At 43.3% G+C, this 23,779-nt stretch overlaps 1 protein-coding gene across 2 annotated transcripts in view; it reads left to right on the top strand.

The window, feature by feature from the left end:
- The window catches only part of EVA1C (eva-1 homolog C), a 410,485-nt gene that overhangs the window by 331,367 nt on the left and 55,339 nt on the right, over positions 1-23,779 (top strand). For both annotated transcript variants that reach the window (XM_078658405.1, XM_078658406.1), the window contains exons 4-5: positions 18,010-18,162; positions 22,569-22,712. In XM_078658405.1, the coding sequence (XP_078514531.1) occupies positions 18,010-18,162; positions 22,569-22,712 (297 nt within the window). The remainder of the gene's footprint in view (positions 1-18,009; positions 18,163-22,568; positions 22,713-23,779) is intronic.

Genomic DNA, 23,779 nt, shown 5'->3' with positions numbered 1-23,779 from the left:
CCTCTGTACATAGTTGTTTAATCAAGGCCCTGAAAAGGTCACGAGATTAATGAAGGAAGTAAGGACATGTAGATCACGCTACAAGGAAGCTATCATAGAGAAAGAAAGATATTAGATGGGTAGGCCAGTGATAAGAATGATGCATCCTGTAACTGGACATTGTAAATGCACCTTTTTCTTGCAGACAACTAAAATACTAGTTTATTTTTTATTTATTTATTTTTTACTTTGAGAGTTTTATAGAGCGCTGGCTAGACCCGGAGGTATCAGAGCGCTTTACATAAGGTTCCACAGAAATTACAAAATGACATCAGTTACACGTTACATCAGCTACTAGAATTATTTCTTTTTTTTCTCAAGAGAGTAGAAGACAAAATAAATGGAGCTTAGAAGGGTAAGGGGGTATAGATAAATATATGCAACACATTAAAGCGCGAGAAGGGGAGACAAATAAAGCGGATAGGGGAGAGGAAGAGTGAGAAGGGAGAGGAGAGGTAGACGGTAGGAGAAACGAAGGGAAAGTCTGCCCAATGACCAACTGGGTAGGTGACGGCCGAGGAGGGAATCCACAGCCAGTCTCCCCTTTAGCTCTCAAGGTAGCTCCATCGGGCATCAGTCAGATAGGTAGGTGTCTAGGTTACATCAGTTACAGGTTACATTGGTTGCTCGAAACATTTAAGTAGCATATAAGACGAGATTAATGGCGCGAGAAAAGGTAAAGGGGGAGAGGGTAAAAGGGAAACGAGGAGCAAGATACAACGGGAGACAAAGGAAAAAGTCTGCCCAATGTCCAGCTGGGTAGGTGATGGCTGAGTGGGAAGTCCATAGCCCATCTCCTCTGTAGCTATCAAGTTAGCTCCACCGGGCATAGGTCAAAGTGCTAGGTCTCCGCTGTCAGTGTCAGACCATAAATTGCAGGTTACATCGTTACAAAAGGTTACACAGTTATTAGAGCCTGGCAACATAGTGACAAGTAAGATCGAGACAAACAAAAAGGACATATACGTAAGGGAACAAGCAGGCAAGGGGAGATATTCAGGAAAGGATGGCGTGAGAGCAGGGGAAGTAGAGAGAATGGAGGAGGGGAAGAGGGGAGGAGGGTGATAAAACATAGCATGGAAAGTGTGGGGGGGGTGACGGGGATACAAACCGGTAGACGAGTCAGAGCTGCGTCCAAAGTCCAGTAAACTGCGATCCCAGGGGAAGTGGTATCATTTCCCCATCTCTGTTGCAAGAGGCTACCTAAACGCAGTGGACTCTCCCAGAGGGGTCACTGAGACTCCAAGGCCTACAAACTGGATCCTTCCCCAAAAAGGGGAGAGGGAGTGCTTTGGCAAAGGGTGCAATACCATACCTCAACTGTGAGTGGTTCCCTAGGCACTGTGCAATCTCTCAGCGGGTTCACTGAGACTCGAGAGTATAAATATTGGATCTTTCCCCAACAAGGGGAGAAGGAGTGCTTAGTTAAAGGGTACAAAAAGGACAGGGGGGCTTGGCGGTGTAGCGGGCAAGGGGAAAGATTCAGTTGAGAGGGGATAGGAGCAAAGGAAGTAGACAATGAGAGAAAGAGTGCTAAATGTGAGCAGATATATAGACAGGAGACAAGGAAAAAGAATAGTTACAGAAATATGATGGAGGGGTGGGCGAGACAGGGAGACGGGAAGAGAAACTGTGCCCAAAGTCCGGCTGGGTAGCTGACGGTCAGGGGATGAACCAAGGCAGATCTCCTCGATAGCTGAACAGAGCAGCTACACCGGGCGTCAGACATAGTGCTCGAACTCCACTGTCAGTGTGGAGATCATGAGTACTCAGAGATTGTCAATTTTAGGGAGGGGGAGAAACCATGGTCCGAATGAATACCAGACACCATCTTGAGGTCAGACACAGTCCAGGAGGGACCTCCGCTGTTGGGCTATAGAAGCGCGCATATCTTGCTTAAGTTCCTGACACAGTTTGGTTTTAAAATCCCGAAGGGGAGCGACTAGGTCTTCCCTGGTGAGGACCATATTCCTCGTCCCGGGATACAACCATCCCACCGCATTTGTGGGTGCCACATTTCTATAAGGTGTATGATTGTACTTTGTCTCCAGACATGTGGGTGAGTAATGCCTTAAATGTCCCAGTTTAGTTTTTCTGGAAATCTTATTAATGGAGGTAATCTTGTACATCGAACAGAGCCCAAGGAATAAAGCACCAGACCTCAAAAGGGTTCCAATCGATCTGTTTAAAAGTAATATAGATCTATGGGCCCTAGTAATAGTGAATGTGCTGAGGAGTGCAAACACATATGTTGGCTCCACGAACTCATGGTCCAACTCAATCATTGTGCCTATTTTCAAGAAGGGAGATCGTGCAGGCTCTTGTTATCGCCCATCTTCCTTACTGATTTCACTGCCAAAGTGCTGGGTAAAATTCTCTTAGATCGATTAGAGGAATGAGCTACTGACAAGGTCTGGATACCATAGACCAATGTCTGAATCTTTAACTTTTAATTAGTAAGCATACCAAGGAGAAGAGGGGGGTCTACATCTAGCATTCATGGACCTTCGCTCTGCATTTGACTGTGTCAATCGAGCCAAGTGATGCTAGAATTGGGAGTCGATCCTTCAATTGTGCATCTGCTAGTTCAATTTCATGCGGATGTGACGGGGTGCATCAGGCATGGCCCTAAAGGCGAATGTACCTCCCAAATTAGGATCAGGCAGGAGTTAGATAGGGCTGTGTTTTGTCGCCCTTTCTAATCTGCCCCTACATTAATCCTCTTGTTATATCTTTGCTACTTGTAGAAGCTGATACTCCAGTGTGGGAGCAAGGCAACTACTGGCTTTGCTATATGCTAATGGTTGAGTCATACTCTCCAGAAAAGGAATAGGGCTAAAGAAGCTATTTGACAACTTTGCTTTGTTTATGAGCAAATTGGGCCTGTTTATTGATAACTCCTAATCTTACAGCATGGATTGTGGTTGGTCTTCTGGTAAATTGAGATGATGAGATCTGATCATGTTAACAACACTGGGTTGCTCTGTGCACCAACATTTGCATACTAGGGGGTGCCTGTTGATAATAAAGGCACCTAAGGGCACTTGTTGAAAGTTAGGAAGACCCAATTTGGCAGGCGTGTTGCTGCCATTTTTAAGCTTGCTGCAAAATTAGGCTCTAAACCCCCGGATGCAATGGTAAATTTATATAAGGCTAGATGCATTTCAGTGACCACATAAAGTTCAAGTATTTGGGGAGTATCTAACACAAAACAAATTCGGGTCAGAAAAATTGTAATTTTAAGAAGGCTACTATCTGTCATCTCTAGGGTATCCTGCTATGCCTGTCATGTAGAGTTGGGGTTACCACATGTGGAGGATCAGATAAAACTTGCACCTTTAATGTTATGGCTTTCGATGTGGTACAAAATGGGGTGGTGATGGACGGAGCATCTGAACCAATCAAACACTCACACCCAGTCAAGAGATCTGGGTTTGATCCATCACCGTTCTTTAGCCCACTCTGCCACCCCAGTTCAGACATGGCTATATGCAAATTAGTCTGACCCTGTGCCTCATGGGAACAGTCCAGCCCGAACTGCCAAGCCATGCCTTCCCTGGACCGGAAACAAGCTTCCGAGAACCGGTTTCTGGCATTACAGCCGTCTTCGGCCCGGCTTGCTTGAATCCAGTGGCAAAGTGAGCAAGGGACTCACGTCTGAGCATACCCTGCCACACTTATGGCGGCCAAAGCGGTACAAAAGGGGGTGGTGATGGACGGAACATCTGAACCAATCAAACACTCACACCCAGTCAAGAGATCTGGGTTTGATCCATCACCGTTCTTTAGCCCACTCTGCCACCCCAGGTCAGACATGGCTATATGCAAATCAGTCTGACCCTGTGCCTCATGGGAACAGTCCAGCCCGAATTGCCAAGCCATGCCTTCCCTGGACCGGAAACAAGCTTCCGAGTATCGGTTTCTGGCTTTCCAGCCATCTTCATCCCGGCTTGCTTGAATCCAGTGGCAAAGTGAGCAAGGGACTCACGTCTGAGCATACCCTGCCACACTTATGGCGGCCAAAGCGGTACAAAAGGGGGTGGTGATGGACGGAGCATCTGAACCAATCAAACACTCACACCCAGTCAAGAGATCTGGGTTGGATCCATCACCGTTCTTTAGCCCACTCTGCCACCCCAGTTCAGACATGGCTATATGCAAATCAGTCTGACCCTGTGCCTCATGGGAACAGTCCAGACCAAACTGCCAAGCCATGCCTTCCCTGGACTGGAAACAAGCTTCCAAGGACCGGTTTCTGGCATTGCAGCCGTCTTCAGCCCGGCTTGCTTGAATCCAGTGGCAAAGTGAGTAAGGGACTCACGGCTGGGCATACCCTGCCACACTTATGGCGGCCAAAGCGGTACAAAAGGGGGTGGTGATGGACAGAGCATCTGAACCAATCAAACAATCACACCCAGTCAAGAGATCTGGGTTTGATCCATCACCGTTCTTTAGCCCACTCTGCCACCCCAGTTCACACATGGCTATGTGCAAATCAGTCTGACCCTGTGCCTCATGGGAACAGTCCAGCCCGAACTGCCAAGCCATGCCTTCCCTGGACCGGAAACAAGCTTCCGAGGATCGGTTTCTGGCATTACAGCCGTCTTCAGCCCGGCTTGCTTGAATCCAGTGGCAAAGTGAGCAAGGGACTCACGTCTGAGCATACCCTGCCACACTTATGGAGGCCAAAGCGGTACAAAAGGGGGTGGTGATGGACAGAGCATCTGAACCAATCAAACATTCACACCCAGTCAGGAGATCTGGGTTTGATCCATCACCGTTCTTTAGCCCACTCTGCCACCCCAGTTCAGACATGGCTATATGCAAATCAGTCTGACCCTGTGCCTCATGGGAACAGTCCAGCCCGAACTGCCAAGCCATGCCTTCCCTGGGCCGGAAACAAGCTTCCGAGGACCGGTCTCTGGCATTACAGCCATATTCAGCCCGGCTTGCTTGAATCCAGTGGCAAAGTGAGCAAGGGACTCACGTCTGAGCATACCCTGCCACACTTATGGCGGCCAAAGCGGTACAAAAGGGGGTGGTGATGGACGGAGCATCTGAACCAATCAAACACTCACACCCAGTCAAGAGATCTGGGTTTGATCCATCACCGTTCTTTAGCCTACTCTGCCACCCCAGTTCAGACATGGCTATATGCAAATCAGTCTGACCCTGTGCCTCATGGGAACAGTCCAGCCCGAACTGCCAAGCCATGCCTTCCCTGGACCGGAAACAAGCTTCCGAGGACCGGTTTCTGGCTTTCGATGTGAGCTAAAACAGAAACACTGCTCAATCAAGCCATAATTATTCATTTCTTCAGGCTCTTCAAGGTTAACCACATTCTGTGGTTGATATTGTCTGGAACCAACTTTTCGCATCAGGGCGTCTGGATTTTCTTAAATAACCCACAGAGCATTAGTTTTTCATCCAAAAAGATGAATTCCTTGCAATGCTTAAGAGAAGAAGAGAAGATCAGGAGAGTAGCAAGAGAAGGGTGGTGGCTTACTACCATCTATTATCCACCACACATGATATGGAGACGTATTTAAACTTTGTACCAAGTCAGCATCAAAGGGCCAATTTAATTAAGTTCAGTTTTAACATCGCCCACTTCCTGGTTGCTTATCCTAGAGACATATATGGTGAATCCGATCATGGACGCTGCCCATGTGAATCAGAGTCTGTACAATACACACTACATTTTTTTTTCTTTTGTAAACTTTATGAAGTTCCCAGGAAACTTCTTAGATAATTGAATATCAGAAGATGTATGCCGTTTTTATTCTATTATTCTATTTACAACTTTTGCAGTCTGAATATATTTGATTTCGGTGTATAAACATTACAGCTGCAGTTCGGTTACATAACATGGTGGGAAAGTAATCTGAGATTAGCATTATGATGCATGAGACGTGATTAATTACTTGTGCTTATTACTTCTAGTCGTGCTCAGCCGTGCATTATAGGCATACAGGAGACACATGAGTTGATGAAGTGACGTAAGGTTTAGATTTACAAATCTTTACTCCTTTGAACTTGCTGCTATAATGTTCTTCAATTTCATGCACTAGGCGCTTTGCGACCCGATTCCCAAAGCATTGATTGTTGCTATATTTTTTATTGTTGATTTTAATATTCTATCTTTTTGTGGTTGGACGTTTAAACTACTTAATGTGATTGTTTTAATGGTGCTGTTACATGTGTAAATGAAATGAACATTTGTATTCTACTATGTTTTTTTAACCAAATAAAGACCGACTGACTTGACTGACAGTGCATGGGGTGAGACTACCTTATTTTTTCAAATCACTTCTCCCAAAGAGCCCCCAGACCCCGAGTCCTGATTCTGCACCTTCTTGTCTTTTTTTCTCTCTTACTCTATCTTTCATTCCTCCGTTCCAGTATGTCTCCCCCTACTCCTGCCTCTATGAATTGTCTCTATGCTATTATAATCTGCACTACAGCAAAACTATTAATGAATTTGTCCTCATGCTTATAAAATAACCGATGCCTGATGTAAAGTATCTCTTACTTTTTGTCGTTTTTGTACACTTCTCTGATGCTATTGGTCATAGTTCAAACTGAACAATACTTCTTAAAGAAAATGAAGCAACATAAAATAAGACCAGAACTTGCAGTCCCACACTTTAGGATTGAACATGTGTTGTTTACATTTGATATTGTGTGAAAAGCTTTCTAAAATAATGGCCCAGTTTGTTTTATTTGTTTAGTTGCTACAATTGCAGTGTAGTCATTCAAACCGTTGGTAAATATTTGAAACATCTGTTGCATTTGGAAGACGTGAACCCTATACCCTTGTTACTATTAAAAACAACATGGCAGATAGTTAGTACACATGTAACATTCTTGCATTTAAAGTTCTTTTGAGAAACGGGGTATTTCTTTTATTTACATTCATTTTTATTGGGTTTCATTTTTATTGTTTTTTAGCTCCTAAATTCAAATCTTATGCAGGCAACCTAATTTTTGCTACAACTGGCAACACTGTGATGGAAATGTTTCAAAATCGTTTGAGATCCAGAAGTAAATAGAATCAGGCAGTGTAGTTACCCATAATTTTTTTGTCAGTGTCCTGCACTGGGCACAGGCTAACTAATGCCCTATTACTTACCGGTAATCTTCATTACTCCTGGTCCCGTTGTCCTCGTCCCATTCATGACAAAGTGTTAGATAACCATCCCCCGACAGAAAAAAAGAACAGAGGAATGCTAGGACCTAGCCCCAACCCCTCCCACTGGGAGTACATAAGCAGTACTTACATTCTGCCTGAACAACCAAGGCCAACAGGAAGGCCGGCTGTCTAGGAAGGAGGGCGGGCGTAATGAATGGGATGAGGGCAACGGGACCAGGAGTAATGAAGATTAACGGTAAGTACTAGGACATTGGTCAAAGGTCCCTCCTGTTTTCATCCCATTCATGCCCATTCATGACAAAGTGGAGAATGCCAAAGCCGGAAACTCGGCCTTCCAAAACCTCCATGCACACCCAGGAAACTACACCAGAAGCAGCAACCCAAGGAAAGCAAAAAGCAGAACCGCAGGGAACAGGCAGTGCATGCAGCCTCGGAAAGTACCCCTTCAAAACTCAGGGCTGCACCCCCACACAAAAAAAGCAGGAAACGACCAAGGTGAAAAAACCACAGAGCCACCATCCAGAGGGCAAAGAACACACACTAGGAACCATCGAACCACCAAGGAGGAGAACCCGCCAAGAAACCCCCAAAGGCCGCAAACAACAGAAGGACAGCCAGGGGGCCACACAAAAAAGAAGACTCAAGAGGCTAAAAATCCACAGCAAGCCAGGTAAAGGCCAACAGGGGCGCACCCAAGGCCCGGAAACCGGGAACCTGGAAAGCCGAAGGCAACAGCAACATCAAGGAGGCAACCAACCAAAGAGCACCCAGGCCCCACGAAAGGCAAACCCCAAACCACCAGGGAAGGGTGAAAGCCACAAAGGCGACAAGGCAGAGAAACCAAGGCCAAAAATGAAGCACTCCCCAGGTACCCACAAGCCAGAGGACCAGAAAAGAGGAAGCCCCAACAGGACAAAAGGACGCCCACCGGACAAAAGGCGGACAAGCACAGCACCACCAGTCAGCCACCCTGATCAGGCAGCAGAACAGACGTAGAGTGAGCCCAAGCCAGAACAGAAGGGAAGCCCCGAAAGCCAAACAGACACCCAAGCAACTCCAAAAGAAGACAAGGGGAAGAAAGGAAAGACCCCACAGCCCCCGACCAACCAGGCACGAAGGGTCTAAAAGGGCAACCACAGCTCAAACTATTCAACTTCAGTGACAAGATGGCTTCTTATAAGCACTCTCATAGTAAGTGCAGCCTGGGATGTACAAGGCACAGAGAGAAAAGCATAGCTATAGTACATGCATGATGTTCTAGGTGATTATCAAGCCAAACAGGAATTGTAATAGTTGCTGCAGCCACGCAGCCATTGTCACGAATGAGCAATAAGCATTAGAAAATCACAAATCATTGTTTTCAAGGGAGTTAGCATCCCTGCTCCACATATTCCCTCATGCTCCGCATCTTTCCTAATGCTCTCCACCCCTGCTTCATATATTCCCTCACACCTCTGTGAACGGTCCTTCACGCTGCCAGAGTCTCCACTGGTTGAAACATATTTGCCACACCACCCTCCTCAAGAAAAAGACAGCCCTTCCCCCATACATAGGTGGCAGCCATCTTTCTTGTGCTGACTATAACCACTAAACCATCATTTGTCCTGTGGTGGCCATGCTTACAACAAAAGAGGACCCTGTGCTGCCATATTAGAAGTGCTTCCCCAACCTTTATTAGAAGTGCTTCCCACACCTTAATATGGACAGATATTACTACGTCTATGGAGAACATGTTCATAATTTGATAATGCATTGCTTTTGCCGGCATTCTGAAATCGATGCATAATGAAATAAAACAATGCAATTTAATTATGTGAAGATCAATGTTCTTCTTCAAAGGGCTCAGTTAGCCTAAGAGGTTTAGTTTGAGCATATAAATGTGCAAATAAATAAATATATAAAGTTGGCTTTCAATCAAAGCTAGAACAACCTTGGAATAGTTAGAATCAGCTACAAGTTTCGACGGTCAAAAATTTACCTATTTGGCATATATGCTCTCCATATCTGGAGGTTCCGGAAAACTCAGAAGTGAAACCCCCATGTACAAAATCAAACAAGCATTGATACATGCATTAGGTTTCACCTATGTGATTATTATTATTCGTTTTTTAGTTGTAAATTTAGGATGAGTGATAATTGGTGGGATTAGGAGCAACAATGCGTTGAAGGAAAAGTAAATGGCAGAAAACTGGCCACCAAGTAGAGGGAGTTACAGGTAGGAAAGAAGCGAAATGAAAGAAACCCAAAAAAAGAAAACATGTTTGTGTGGTGTGTTGGGTGGATTGGGGTTGGATGGTGTAGAATGAGGCAGATTGGAATGGGGGTAGAGTGTAGTAGACTGGTGTAGAGTTGGTTTGATTGGGGTAGAGTGTGGAAGACGGGATAGATTGTGTTAGAGGGAGATAGATTGGAGTTGGATAGACTGGAGAGGGGTAGGCTGGAGGGTGTAGATTGGATTGGGATAGATTGGAGTAGTGTGAAATGAAGTAGATTGGAATGGAGTAAATTGAGGTAGATTGGAGTGGCGGATGGTGGATTGGGGTAGATTGGGGCAGAGTGAAGTGGGTTAGAGTGGAGTTGATTGGGGTGGGGTAGAGTGGAGTGGGGAAGAAGGGGATAGATTTTGGTAGATTGTAATTTAGTGCAATGGGGTAGACTGGAGTGGAGTTGGGTAAATTGGAGTGGGGTAGATTGGAGTGGGGCTGCCTGGAGTGTGGTAGATTGGAGTGGGCCTAGATTGGTGTAGATGTGTAGATTGGAGTGGAGTGGTGTACATTGTGGTAGAATTTGGGTGGAGTGGGCTAGATTGGTTTAGAGTGGGATGTGATAGAATAGGGTCTAGTGGGGTGTGGTAGATTGTGGTACTTTGGTGTGGATTAGATTGATGTAGAGTGGAGTGATGTATATTGAGGTAGATTGTATTGGAGTGGAGTGAAGTGAAGTGGGGTAGAGTGGAGTGGGGTAGATTGGGATAGAGTCAAGTGAGGTAGCATGTTGTTTAGTGGGGTAGTGTGAGACAGGGCCGAACTGGCTACCGGGCCTTTCTAAGTAAAAAATAGAAAACCAAATGGTTTTAAAGTATGTTTTAAAATCATTTGTTTCGCTTTCTTTACTTAGAAGCAAATGCAGGTCCCCATCAACATAAATCGGCCCCCACTGCAGCAAAATCTGGCCCCAGCTTGGCACCCGACCAAAGCGCCCGGTAGCCAGTCCAGCCCTGGAGTGAGGTGGGCTAGAAGGGAGAGGAATATAATGGGGTAGAGAGGTGTATATGGGAGTGGTGTAGATTGGAGTGGGGTAGCTTAGGATATATTGTAGTGTAGTAGAGTGTGGTAAATTGGAGTGCCATACATTAGAGTGGGGTAGAGTTGAGTGTAGTGTGGTGTGGTGGAAGATTGCTATGGGGTAGTTTGGGGCGGAGTAAGTGGACTAGTTATTAAAGAGTGAGTGGAGGTGCTAGATTGTGAAAGGTGGAGTGGGGTAGAGTTTATTGTGAGGCCCTTGGCTTTATTATTTGTGCTTTAAATAAAAGTGCTATGGAGGGAGCAGCATGCAGTGCAAGTGTGAAGGGGGAAGAAATAATACCATCACAATGTGAGCATCGGACTGTCACTGATTACATTTGATTAATCCGTTTTTAGTTCCTGGTCCACAGAAAGGACGATAACTGATGTTTGGCTAGCAGTGGCCAAATAAGGTGGCTGCAAAGAGGGTTGCTGCAGCCAACAAATGTTAAGTAGTGGGAGGGCTCCAGGCCATTTTGTTGTAAATAACAGTGTCAGAGTCTTTTCATGTGTCATTTATGGTATTATTGTAATGCAGGGGAATGTGTTTCAGTATGTGTTGAGGTTGTTTTAATTTTGAGTAAATCTATTTGCTGTACTTTAAAAAAAATGCTTTTATTTAATTTTGTACAAGTATTAATAGTTTTTTTGTGCATACGATATATACAAAACATGTTATTTAATAATTCAGCCCTTCATTTGTTATTAAAGCAAGTGTTTTAGAATGTTGGTTGAAAAACTAAGAACAGATCCTAAAAGTACTGAATGATCCTGTAGTGTGAAAATATGTTAACATAAGTTGCCAGAGACTGGGTCTTAAAGGGCATGCCTTTAATGGCAACCTCAACTGCTAATGTAAATCAAAAGATGTATTATTGCAAGTACAATGCATTTGTTTTTCCCTGGGACATGTGGATTGACATGCCTGCATGTTTAAAATTGAAATTGTGTTATTTTTTTTAATTACATTTATAATGAATATTTAAGGGGATAGTAGGAGTGTTACAAAGAATGATGTTTTTAATTTTTTCGTGGTTTTCAATGTACTATGTTGTAATAGAGACAATAATGCAACTCAACCCCACTCATTACCATATGAAGTCATGTGAACAAGAACAGCTCAGTCAGACTCTGCATTCAAAGAACTCTGATGAAGTTGGCATTGGGTAGCGGCTGTGCTGGCATTATAGCCATCTGGAGTGGACAGTTGCATACAGTGCATGCATAGTGTTTCCTTTCTGAACACTGAAGTTATAGCTCAGGCCTTTCCTTTCAATGTCTGAGCTTCTGCAAGACGTAATCAAGGGGGAAGCCTGACATTACTATCTGGCATCAAGAAAGTGCTAGTTTAATTAATTTCTGGTAAGAATGAAATTAACTTTAGAAAGTACATAATTTGTTAGTTTGCTTACCTCAGTGTGCAGCATGTAGAGTTGTACGGAATGACAAGCGGCCCGCAAAGTAGCCCGCAAAGTAGGAAAATGATGTTAGGTTCTTAAACTCATAGCCTAAGCAGGCAGGATATTCCTCCGTTTGTTCCACAAGCATGCTTGAAATGTATGCTGCGACGGAGAGATTAGTAAACATCATAGCGCAAGCGCTGTGCATGCTAAACGTAACAAACATTTGCAATGCAATAGGTCTCGTATTGTTGAGAGCTTGAGCTATTGGCATTGTAAATGACATTGCCTTTTATTTATGTGTAGTTTTTAAAACAGATAAATAAAAGGCATTGTCATTTACAATGCCAATAGCTTAAACTCTCGCAAATGCGAGACCTATTGCATTGTAAATGGGTGCTATAAAAATAAAGAAAAGCGTTAGGAGAGAATGTGTCCTGCCTGCAAAAGCTGGAAGGACAGCGCTATTTGAGAAAATAGTGCTCAGAGGTTGTAAAGCCTATCGAGCACAATCACACGTAACAGGCGGAGTTGCCATGGGAGGTTACAAAATTAGACATGGTGGTACTAAGGGGGGGACTACTAAGCCTTTTGACCAATGAACAGCCACTGTTTACAGTGGACAATGACACAAGCCAATGAAATATTTGAGCGGTGAGTGGGCAGAGTTTCAAGTGCCTATCTCAATACAACATGCCTCGCAGAGCAGCGCATGCGCTGCCCGGGCTCGACCTAAAAATATTCACAGCGCAAGCGCTGTGCTTGTTTACCGATTCTCCCCATGGCAGCATCATTTCAAGTGTGCTTGTTCTTACAAAATGTCTTAATTGAAAAACTCTTGCGGAAAAAAAGAACATCTTTAGCCTGGTTACTGAAATTTGAAAAGTTACAAAGTAGTTCACACAGGTGTCAAATTACAATTTATGCTGATAAAATGGGGCAGACGTCTACCACTAGTTGGGCCCCATTCATCTGTGTGTGCCTGTCTGTCTGTCTGTATAGGGATGAGCTGATAATGAAATACTGCTGCAGGGTTCCCCGCCCACTGAGATAGCAGGGAACGTAAGCAGGTCAAGGGCGTGTGCAGTTTGTAGGGCTGGACAAGCCCTGTGAAACCAGCTCTAACAGCTGTGCAGGTTACTTTAGGTATTGCTGAGGCACAAAAGCAATTATTTCAGGAGGGTGCGGCTAAGGGAGAGAAGGGCAGTACTCTTAAGGAAGGAAGAGGGCGTAGATAAAAAGAGACTGGGGGACTAGATGGCTCGACAGTTTGGCAGATGGCTAAATAACTTTCACTCCTAAGCTGTCACATTGATCGTGATCAAAAGTTAAATGCCAAAAGTGTATCAGAAACGAAATGTGGGCCTCAGTCCAGTGTGATATGACAATACTATCACACATGACAACAAATATCATGGGAGAAGAGAGGATGTTGCGCATCAGGCAAGGCTGCTGACTCGAGAGCTGGGAATCCCCGTTCGAGGTCTTGGCGGCGCAGCATCCTGTGATTCTGTGCGAATCATCTCTTTGAGTGATAAATTGCACTATATAAATCTGCTAATTTAAAGTATCAAGCAAGCAGAAAGAGGCAAAACGTTATGAAAAATATTTCCCCCACAGTGGATGTTAACAGTATTTTGGCTATGGGAAACTGATAAGAGAAGCAGACAAGGCATTGGTAAATGCAGGAAAATATGCTACAGCCAATAGAAATGGAAGAAAAGTAAGTGACAAGCACAGGAACCAATGAAAATCCTGGAAAGTAAGGGGGCGGGAGGGAAGCCCATTTTAAGATTCATATTGAAAGCAATAGATTTCACAAGCACAGCGCAAGCGCTGTGCAGGTGAAACCTAAAAAGATGTAGTAAGTCCTTTCCAGCTGCAGTAGCCAGAATCTGGAACTTGCTACCTTAAGCTTTCCTAAATCTGCTACTCTGGCCTTTACTCAAAAACCTCCAACCCTATTTTTTGTAAACACCTCAATGTCTGGTATCATTATTGTCTCTTTAGCTGATAGTTTCACTTCCTTTTCACCCCCGTCTCTTACCTTTTTCTCATTGAATGGCACTAGCAAAATGTTTTATTACCGTAGGTCTACAGTTCTATATAAAATAAATACATAAATAATTATTAGAAAATAGAAATCCCCCTCTTATGCTGCAGGCCAGCGTAATGCTGGCAAATCTGCAGAATGTCTAGATCAACTCCGGGTGTGGTACAGTCAGCATTACTGGTTATAAGAATATCGTTTTTCGTAGCGTAACCCACCTTTTATGTTAGCCTCCCCGATAGCCACTAACAGGTAAGATGTCCCACTTGACATATTGTTCCAGCACACAGCCGCCTCTTAGTTGATTTTGATGTGGGATGATCGTATTGTGATTAGTATAAACATAGCCCACTATACATAGAGGAGCCTTACCTACCTTAAACTATCGATACGAATGTGCATGGCTCCCTAGTACTTCTGCAAATGAGAAGGGTGACTTTTCTCTTTCATAGCTGAGAAGCACTACTTTCAAAGAAAACAAGTAGACTGACATATGCAGTGCCGTACGCGTTTCATCGGTTGAATAAAGGGCGACATTGGAGTCATGTAAAACAATAAGGACGGTATTACAGCTGAGCTACACGCTCTATACAGGGTAAGCTGGATGTAACAATCAGATAGACAACTCATTTGATAAAGGACTGGTATTTAGTGATTATTATGAACATTTCCACCTATAGGACTTCTTAAAACAATTTGGAGCCCATTGGTGGAATTGTCAACAGGCTTTTTAAGAAATAAGAAGTAAGCCACAACAAACGGTAGCAGGTACATAAATACTGTGTCTTCACGGGATCCAATGCAATGAAAACATCTTCGCCAGCTCATTCCTTTTTTTAAAATCTGGTTGTGGAACTTTTTCGTCACTAGCACATTAGCCTCACATTATTGAGCCGATCTGTTGTACGACACTTCATCCAAGGTGAAGGTTTTGGTGTTAGGGATTCTTTCTCTCCTTTTGTTCACTGCACCCTTGGTTACTCCTCACAGTGCATGGTATAAGATCAAGCACATAGGAATTCTTTTTTCTTCAATCAGGAACTGTGGTGTGGCATATTGTTTCCCAGGTTCACGGGCTGAGTATAGAGCTCTAATTTATTTAGTTAAATGAAAGATTATTCCTTTACCGATACTCCCCACATATATAAATACCTTTGTTGTTTATTAACCCGCAGACAACCCCTGGTCTTTCTGAGATTCATCTACCACATCTTGGTCCTGAGGGAGGTGGCTTGGCCACTGAAACAAGCGTAGACCAATATTACCCTTGAGGAGTGGTCCCCGAGAGACAAATCAATCAGAAGCTGTGTTTGTTGGCAACAACTAATACTGCCCTCTCAAATAAAAACAATGATCCCTCATAGAGCCGAATCTCTTGTGGTTTGAGTGTTGAATGAGTGTGAATGTTTGGAAAGAATGAGTAGAAGTTGGTTGCTGGGGTTCGATAATTATGTGTATTTAAAGCAGATTCTAGGGTAAGCCATTAATTTTGGCATTACTGTTTTGAAAAAGACAACAACAGCACTGTATGTATATATGAATTTCTGTAAAAATAAAAAATATGGAAATCTGGATAAAAAAAGACAAAAACAACACAATGTATTAAAAAAAAGTTTTTAATGTCTAAAGAAATTATGCTATAGACAAAATAAAGAATTGAATACAATTTGTTGCAATTTCTGATGAGTTTGTAGAATAATGGTGGAGGTATTGGCATGTTAGAACCTGTTTAGGTCACATGGAAATTAATACAAGTTGGAACAGAGATATATTGGATTGGTAAGTCTGCAGAATGTAACATGAAAACCTTAGCCGTGTAAGGAGCTTCATGCAAATGTCCACATAGATAGTAACTGCCTCTCCTTTAAATAGTAACCCAGCACGAATTGCAACTTCACTCACTCATTCATGCCACCAGAAAGCTCTCTGAGGCAATGCTGTTTGCACTCTTTTAATTCATGTGCTTATTTAGGTCTCAGACAACAGTTGTCCATATTATGTACAGTAACCTGTGTCGGTAATATAAAACGTTGATGTCTCATTACAGTTTAAATACATTAGCTAGTCTCTCCTCCTCTATAAAGATGCCCCTGTAAAGTAGAGCTGAAGTGAGGGGAGCACAGTCCTTTTTTCTAGGAACCAATGCAGGTAAGTGCCACCGCCAGCAGCAGGCTCGGGTGGGAGAAATATGGTCTTTTGCCTAACGTTTGCGGATAGAGGATAAGTATTCAGGGCATATTCAGGCTTAAACACTAGGCACCAAATTCTGCTCTTCAGGGGAAAAAAGGAACACTCAGTAGGAGTGGGTGCAATTTACACACTGACTTCTGCCAAATACAATGTTATTTTGGAAACCAACCAATGTATTGATAGGTTGGTTCACAAAATATCGATTCGTAGTGCATCGCAATTTGACCTACGTCATTAATATGCAAGAGTTAAGTCGCAAATTGAGACCCACTACAATTGGTTAGAGTCACAGGCATGGTGGTCTGGTGGGGTTAGCATACCACTATGTCTATTTTTTTTTAAACGTATCCCGTTTTCCTAAAAGGATAATGGGATGCATTTAAAAAAGAAAATTTGTAATTTTACAAACATTTATTAGGAGCAGGCAGTGGTACCAGGGACCACTGCCTGCTTCCCAAAGATGTTTTTGCCGACATTCCCTTGGGGACTCCTTCCCCTTTGTGAGTGGTTACCACCAGTTTGGATTTGGTAGTAAAATATTAATGTCTTGCAACCAAAATCTGGTTATGCAGTCAGAATTTGGGAAGAACGCCCTTTACATGCCTCTTTCAAAAAATTATTCTGTATTTTGTCTGAAACCCAAATTGCATAACAAAAGCCATTTGGCGGTCCCAAAGGCTCAAATTATACTTTTGCAACCGTAAAATCGCGTTGTACACCAGGCCCCACTATTCTTAAACTACCTCTGCTGCAATGTACCTAAAAGGTGGACTTGATGTCAAAGAATTACCTCGAAGAATGTTTCTTTGTACCATTTCCTTTCAAGTACTTGCATTGGTCATACCTTTGCCCTTCAAGTATCTGCACTGGTACAATTGATATTTCATTACTCCATTAGTTTGCAGCATCGCTCTTGAATTATGTGTATTGGTTTGCTTCATTGCCCTTGAAGTCCCTTTTCTCTGCTGGGGCCAAGAATCCAAATGTGGCATCAAACCTAAACAAAATATAAAATAAGTCAAAATATGTGACCCTTTTTTGGTAAAATCATTTTGCATTGTTGTTTCATTGGAGATGTCAAGTGCATCTCAGTGCTGCCAAACAAAATAAAGTTTTCACAAGCACACCTAGAAGATGTCTTATTCACTCTTGTGGGCATTTAGAGTTTGGCGCTGTGGGAGCACCACCGTAATTGGAAGTGCTCCAGTCCTTTTCAATGCACAGTTCCTTGGCCATATTTTGAATAGGGGAAACCTCTGAACTTCTGTGGCCAGCACCTCAGCCTGCTTTCCCAGCAGAAACCTTTGACATGTTGCCCCCCACTATGCCATCAGGTATTTGAGACAGTTGCCTCACCCTGTTTGAAGCCTGGCAGCCGTAAACAGATTTCTCCACCCTGGATATGATGGTACCATGTGGGACATTCAAATAATGACCTTGAGGGACAGACAGAAAATTACCTTTGTGATGGGGGTCATTGTTTTTTTTTTTTTTTTAAATAAACTTCCCAATTTGGGAATTTGTTTTTGAAAGACAAAGAAATTTGCCAAGCAAGGTCAAAACAACAAGCAGTCAGCCCAATGAAAGGCTTCCTATTCAGGGCAACTGCGGCATGGGTAGCTGCACTGTAGGCAAAGAGACACCCGCCAGGCAGGCGAGGAACGCTTAAGATGGCTGCCATCCAACAGGAGAGCAGAGGCCAGAGACTCCACTGATCTATGGGATGGCGGCCGCACGCCAGAGTCTAAAAGATCCCAGCTGTGAGTTCTTTTAGGATCATTTTTTAGGAACTGTAGAGTTTAGCTTCACTTCTCTGTAGCTGTTTAACACATTACATATTCATTTCCTTTAATTTCCCTTCACTAATTGTGTTTGTGTCTTTTGTTATTTTAGCTGAGTACAAAACCCGGTCGGTGTGTGAAAACAACGAGCTTAAACTGCACTGCATCGAGTCACGCTCCCTTAACATTTATTCCGCAGTGTATGGCAGATTGGCATATGAGAGGAATAACTGCTCTACCACCACAGACTGTGCGACTCAGTTTGGTAAGGTATCATCTTGAAAAAAAATTGTATTGTGGCTTTTTTTAGAAACACTTATTGAGAAATATACTAAAAAAAATATATGAAAAACTATTTTATCAAAAGGTTTTTATAAGAATGTTTTTTGTTGAAAACAAAGTAAGACTAGGATGCACCACCCTTTGTTTCCAATCAGTACTTTGAGTAACATTACTTCAACGAAGGCATTCCCTAGTGTCTGTGTCGAATAGACACTGCACTCAGACCCAACACTGCAAAGATTAAAGGTAGAATAGAAAATTAACCAGGTGGGACTAAGAGTGAGTCTTTGATGGCCAGCTTTTAAAGCCGAAGTAAGGCTAGTGCAAGTAAAGGTGATGAACATGTGGAGTTTAATACAAGGGATCAAGCAACTGTGACAAAAACAAACCAATCAGCCAAAAGCATCTTCTAACAAGCAGCATATACATTTCAAGCCACTTTCCTTTGCATTAAACTTGACTTCAAAACAGTAAAGGATAACAAAACTTAGAGTCATGGAAAAATTTGAAATTAAAATCACATTTGCCTCTTATTTCATCCGCAAGGTTTAGTGATATTATTTCATCAAAAGCATAATTTACATAAGTAACAATTGTTTTCGATCAGGTTTTTTTTCAAAGAAAAGTGTTGACCACAGTGGTTCTCAAGGATGTGCTTTCAATGTATACGCTTACACTCACTCGTCCCTGCTTTTATCAGACGCAGTAGTCCAAATTTGTATGTGTGAGATTGGTACACAAACAGCCTGTTTTCACTAATACATGAGTTGATTTTGCCCTTGTGAAAGGAGTTATTTAGACACATTCACGAGTGCAGAGAATTCTACAATAGTAAAGCCCATGGAAAGGGTGGAGTGTGTGCAATGTAGGTGGGATCTGCCTTATAACCTGTGAGGTCATAGGCATTCACAAACTATGATTTGATCCTTCTCCACTGTGGAAATGGTAAAGGTTTTGTTCCAGGAAAGGCCTGGAGTCAGGGCGGGACTGGCCATAGCGGGCACCAGGCATTTCCCCAGTGGGCCGGAGGTGTGGGGGGTTTTGTGGACGTGGGGACTGGTTTTGTCCCTGGGGCCAGTTTTGCCACAGAGCTGCAATATCGGCCCCCTGTAACAAAAGCGGGAGCAGTGATTTTTACTAGCACCCCCCTCCTCCCAGGGCCGAGCGAGCAGCAATCGGGGAACATCGTTTACAACGAAAACTTTTACCCCGCACTACCATTACAACGCAGGAATTACAACGAAAGTCGTTACAACGTTAGGAAATAGTTTAATTTTCTATCCAACACCTTCCCTACTATCCACGGGGACTGGAGTTGGAATAGAAAATTAAACTATTCCACTATCCAGCGCCCCCCCAACGCAAGTCGTTGTAACAACTTGCGTTGTAATCCCCGCGTTGTAAAGGCATGCGTGGTAAAAGCATGCGTTGAAACGACATACATCCGCAGCAATCTGCCCTGCCTGGAGTAACTCCTCTTCCAGTGTGGGGTTGGAAACGGATCATCTCCAGACTTGGAGGAGCTGCCAGGGAAAGGGGTTCTCTGTGGGAAACTGTTAATCTCATGACAAAAAATGAATATCACATTGCAATTGCATATTGGGGTGCATTTCCTCAAGGTAGAAGTGTATACTTTTGTACAATTCGGAGGACATCACATGGCATTCCCATGATTTTGCACAGAAGCCTGCACCTGGTGCAGCTTTTCCTGTGTGCTGCTGGGAATGTTTGGAATTCCCATAAGTGGTGCACCTGCATTAGGGTTGCACACTTGTGAATCAGCAGCACTGGTCTCATAATTAACCCACCCAATCTTCTCTTCTTCCCATTACTCATTTATACATGTCTGCTTTTATATCAATGCACCTGGGAGGGGGGGGAGTGAAAGGAGAGCCCCTTTCACACTTCACACAGACCCATGGTCTCCTCAGGCATTTCTTTATATAGTTAGGATGTCTGCATCGTGGCCAGGTCTGTGACTACACTGTAGGGAAGAGAACCAGCTTTAGAGGCTAAACAAAATGTGTAAATATTTCGAACAACATTGTCTATACCAAACCTCATGGTGTTAATTACCAGGTTTACTTAAGTATACACTTGTTGGGTCTATCACGCGTCAGCCAGGTGGGATCCCATTAGGAGACACATGGACTGATTCCAAGGCCCACCCAACCTGGACACACGATCTATGGGATGTAGCTGCTCACCTGGTAACACCAAAAATGTTTTGCCGGGAAATCGATAAAATATGTGGATGTGGGCCCAGTAAATGACGCTTATCATCAGGAAGAGATACCTGTGGAATCGTTAACTCAGGTATCACCAAAAACTGAATGAGCCTAGTTTCTAAGTGATGCAGGTATGCGGCATTAACTGTGTCGAGGCGTTCTTACTCTGTAACCTGGCTCAGATGATGTTTACAACAACATGAGTGTACTCTGAGGGTTGCAGTCTTGCCTCACTTCAATTTGAACTGAAGTCTCAGATTAGAATTGGGCCAGATTTTCTATTATTTAGAGTGATTGTGCGCCTAACACTGAGTGGTGCAAACGGCAGCACCTTTCAACTTATAAGAAAACCATTTTGCACCAAAGTTAGACACACGTGCAGCGTCAAAAGCCATCCTATCTCATAGTGACAAATCTCTGATAATTATGAAAGGGCCGAGAACAGTGCAAACACCTTTAGGATTCCAAGCAAAACCAGACCCACTAAAGAAGCAAGTCTTGACTTTGTGCACAGGTCTATGCCCTAATAAAACCAGGTTCAAACAGTGTGGAAGCTGAATATGACATTACATTTCCATGTGTACTTGTGATTTATACAAAATGATACATCTTGGCTGCCTTACCTTTGGGTAGATGTTTGAATCACACGCGAGAAATTCTCTACTTGCATGGCATTATGTGCGCAATTGCAGCCAGTTACATCATCAGTGCACAATTCGTACTAAATATGGCGCTGCAGCACTATCTTCCATTTGTGTAATCGGGCACTTTGTATTTTGCCGCAGTGCGGATGTCCCCAATTTGAGTAAATCTGGCCTCAGATCTGCTAAGATACTGTGCCATTGATATGGAGTCAGCTGGTCTTCATAGGGATACTTACCTCCACCTCACCCTAAAAATGCATATTAAAGCTTATTTTTGAATTGCCTTCCTTACTTCTATTTATCCTTATGGTTGAGCTTTTTGTCATATTTAAAATAATTCTATTACTACAATGTAATAGTTTTCATTTTCTGTTGAAAACCTTGTCTTGCTGGCAAGAAATACACCAACAGAAGTTCTTTACAACGTGAAATTAATAACTGGAAGTGTTGTGTATCCAGGGCTTTTTCACTAGAAAGAAATGTGAAGGCTCAAGATATGATTCATCTGCACCTGTTTGACATTCTAGAAGTGATGACCCCTAGATCCAGAGGCTGGCCTCAACAGGGACAATTTTTAAAAGATTCCTTCACAAGTCATCTAAATGCATTGCTAAACTAGACTGTGAACCTGTGACGGTGTCCCTGTGAAGGACTAACACCATGGCTGGTGGTCCTTGTGCGTTCAAGTCTAACAGAGAAAGCCTCTCTCACTACATTCAGTGCTCAATTTGAGCCGGTGGTTTCCACTGCTCAGCACCGGCACTTAATTGCCAACACCGGGTCTTATGACACTCTGCCACATAGTGGCGCTGTTTGTGTTTTTTAGAGTTGAGCACAACAACAATTGTTTAGTAATTCAATATACATTAAAATGACTAATACCGGCCATCCAAGCCATTCGTATAGCTTTGGGGGACTGGAATAGTCTGAAGTGCCACACATGTGTTTGTACTGTCACAGGCAGCATTGGCCAGGACTATGGGTGGTGCAAGCTGCTGAGGTCTCCTGACGACAGCCCTGGCACTTATTTTTCTACAAATTAAGCACTGACTAAATTCATGACGTCAAAAAAACCTTTATAAATTCTTCAAAGCGATAAATGCCCACATGTACCACTCTGCATTATGATAGAGTGGTTTGTGCATTCAGCGCCTCTAAACATTGAAGGTCACTCAGTTGTATGTTTGTTTTACTTTATATTTTTAAACACTGTTAAGTGGCTGGGGGCATCCTGAGAGATATATAAACCCAAAACAAAAACAAAGAAAAAATGATAGAATGGGAATATCTGCTCCTTAATTTAAATGATCTCTTTGTTCATCATCAATTTCCTTCTGTTCCCAAAGGCTAATGTGGAGCATTTCCCGCAGCAGTGTGTCCTGCCATTTACCAATGTATGCCATTAAGCCAGTGACACTGAATTTCTTTACACCGCTTCCCACAGAGGGCCAGTATAGGGTAAAACGTTCTATGCTAGATTCCATATAGGATCTAACATTGATTTTGCTGTCTTTCAGACTGCTGGTCCCATTCAGCATTAGAAGTCCTATCGAAGAGGTGCTACGGCAAGCAGAGGTGCAAGATCACAGTCAACGACCACCATTTTGGGAGTCCATGTGTTCCTGGAGTGAAGAAATATCTTACAGTTAACTATGCATGTGGTAAGAAATGTGCTTGACCCTAGTTTGGGCCACAGTGAAGGCCATTATTAACTTTCTCAGCCTTAAGTGAAATAACATGCTTAAACATTCACAAATAACAGCACAAATTGTTGGATTTCAGTTATTTTACATAATGTGATAGAGGGTTAGTGGCAAAATACTGTTCATTTGAATTAAAGAGACCTACTGAAATTAATCCCATGGCCAAATAAAACAGTACTGACATTTCAAGGGTCAGAGACATCATGCAGCATCTTGGAAAAGAGATCTTACAGGTACTTAATCAGCGAGTCAACGTTTGGCAGCGCCTGGATACTGGTGGCAAGTAGCGCTCTACAAATCTAGTGATTGATTGATTGATTGATTTAAACTCATTATTGAAGAGACCAAGAAGGTTGTGTCAAGTAACAAGCAAACCAAAAGGGCAGACATGCTACTTACCCCAGGCCTCCCAGTTACTTGCTACGCCTGGGGCTGACACCGGGTATCAAGGACTCCAGAGAAATAGAGAAACAAAACAAGGGAGGTGTTTAGGGTAAGCAGAAGCTGCCCACTGGATGAGGAAAGCATTTTTGAGCACACAATTCTATTCGCACCAGGATGTGTGCTCACTTCTCCTGTTCTCTCAAGAGGCTAAGAAGCAGGCACATAATGCATTTAACTCAGTGCAGGGAAGTGGCGAGTCACTAGTAGAATGCATTTCATAGGGACGCATTCCAAGAAATATACAAGCACAAACATTGGAGAATGCAAGGAGGGACCAAGGGAAAAAAGTTGCACAGTGCGGGCAGGCTAGGTGTGAAGTGCACAAGAGCGAGGTAGGCCCCCAACATGCAATGTTGGAAGGCACAGAATTAATGGAACTTTTGCCTCATATACCGCCACAATGACTCACACCCCCCGAAGAGGAAGTGTATGCAAATGGTAGCCATGTTGGATAAAGAAGGTATGTTATATCTGTGGTACATGATGGTTTTTTCACAATCCAATTTAGTCAATTCACATTGAGACAGGGGCAGTTCAGACCATGTCATCTGTGCACGACCCTTCATGTTTCCTCTGGCCAT

Source organism: Lissotriton helveticus, chromosome 8 (assembly GCF_964261635.1).
Source record: "Lissotriton helveticus chromosome 8, aLisHel1.1, whole genome shotgun sequence".
Taxonomy (NCBI): Eukaryota; Metazoa; Chordata; class Amphibia; order Caudata; family Salamandridae; genus Lissotriton; species Lissotriton helveticus.
This window is presented reverse-complemented; position numbering and strand designations above follow the sequence as displayed.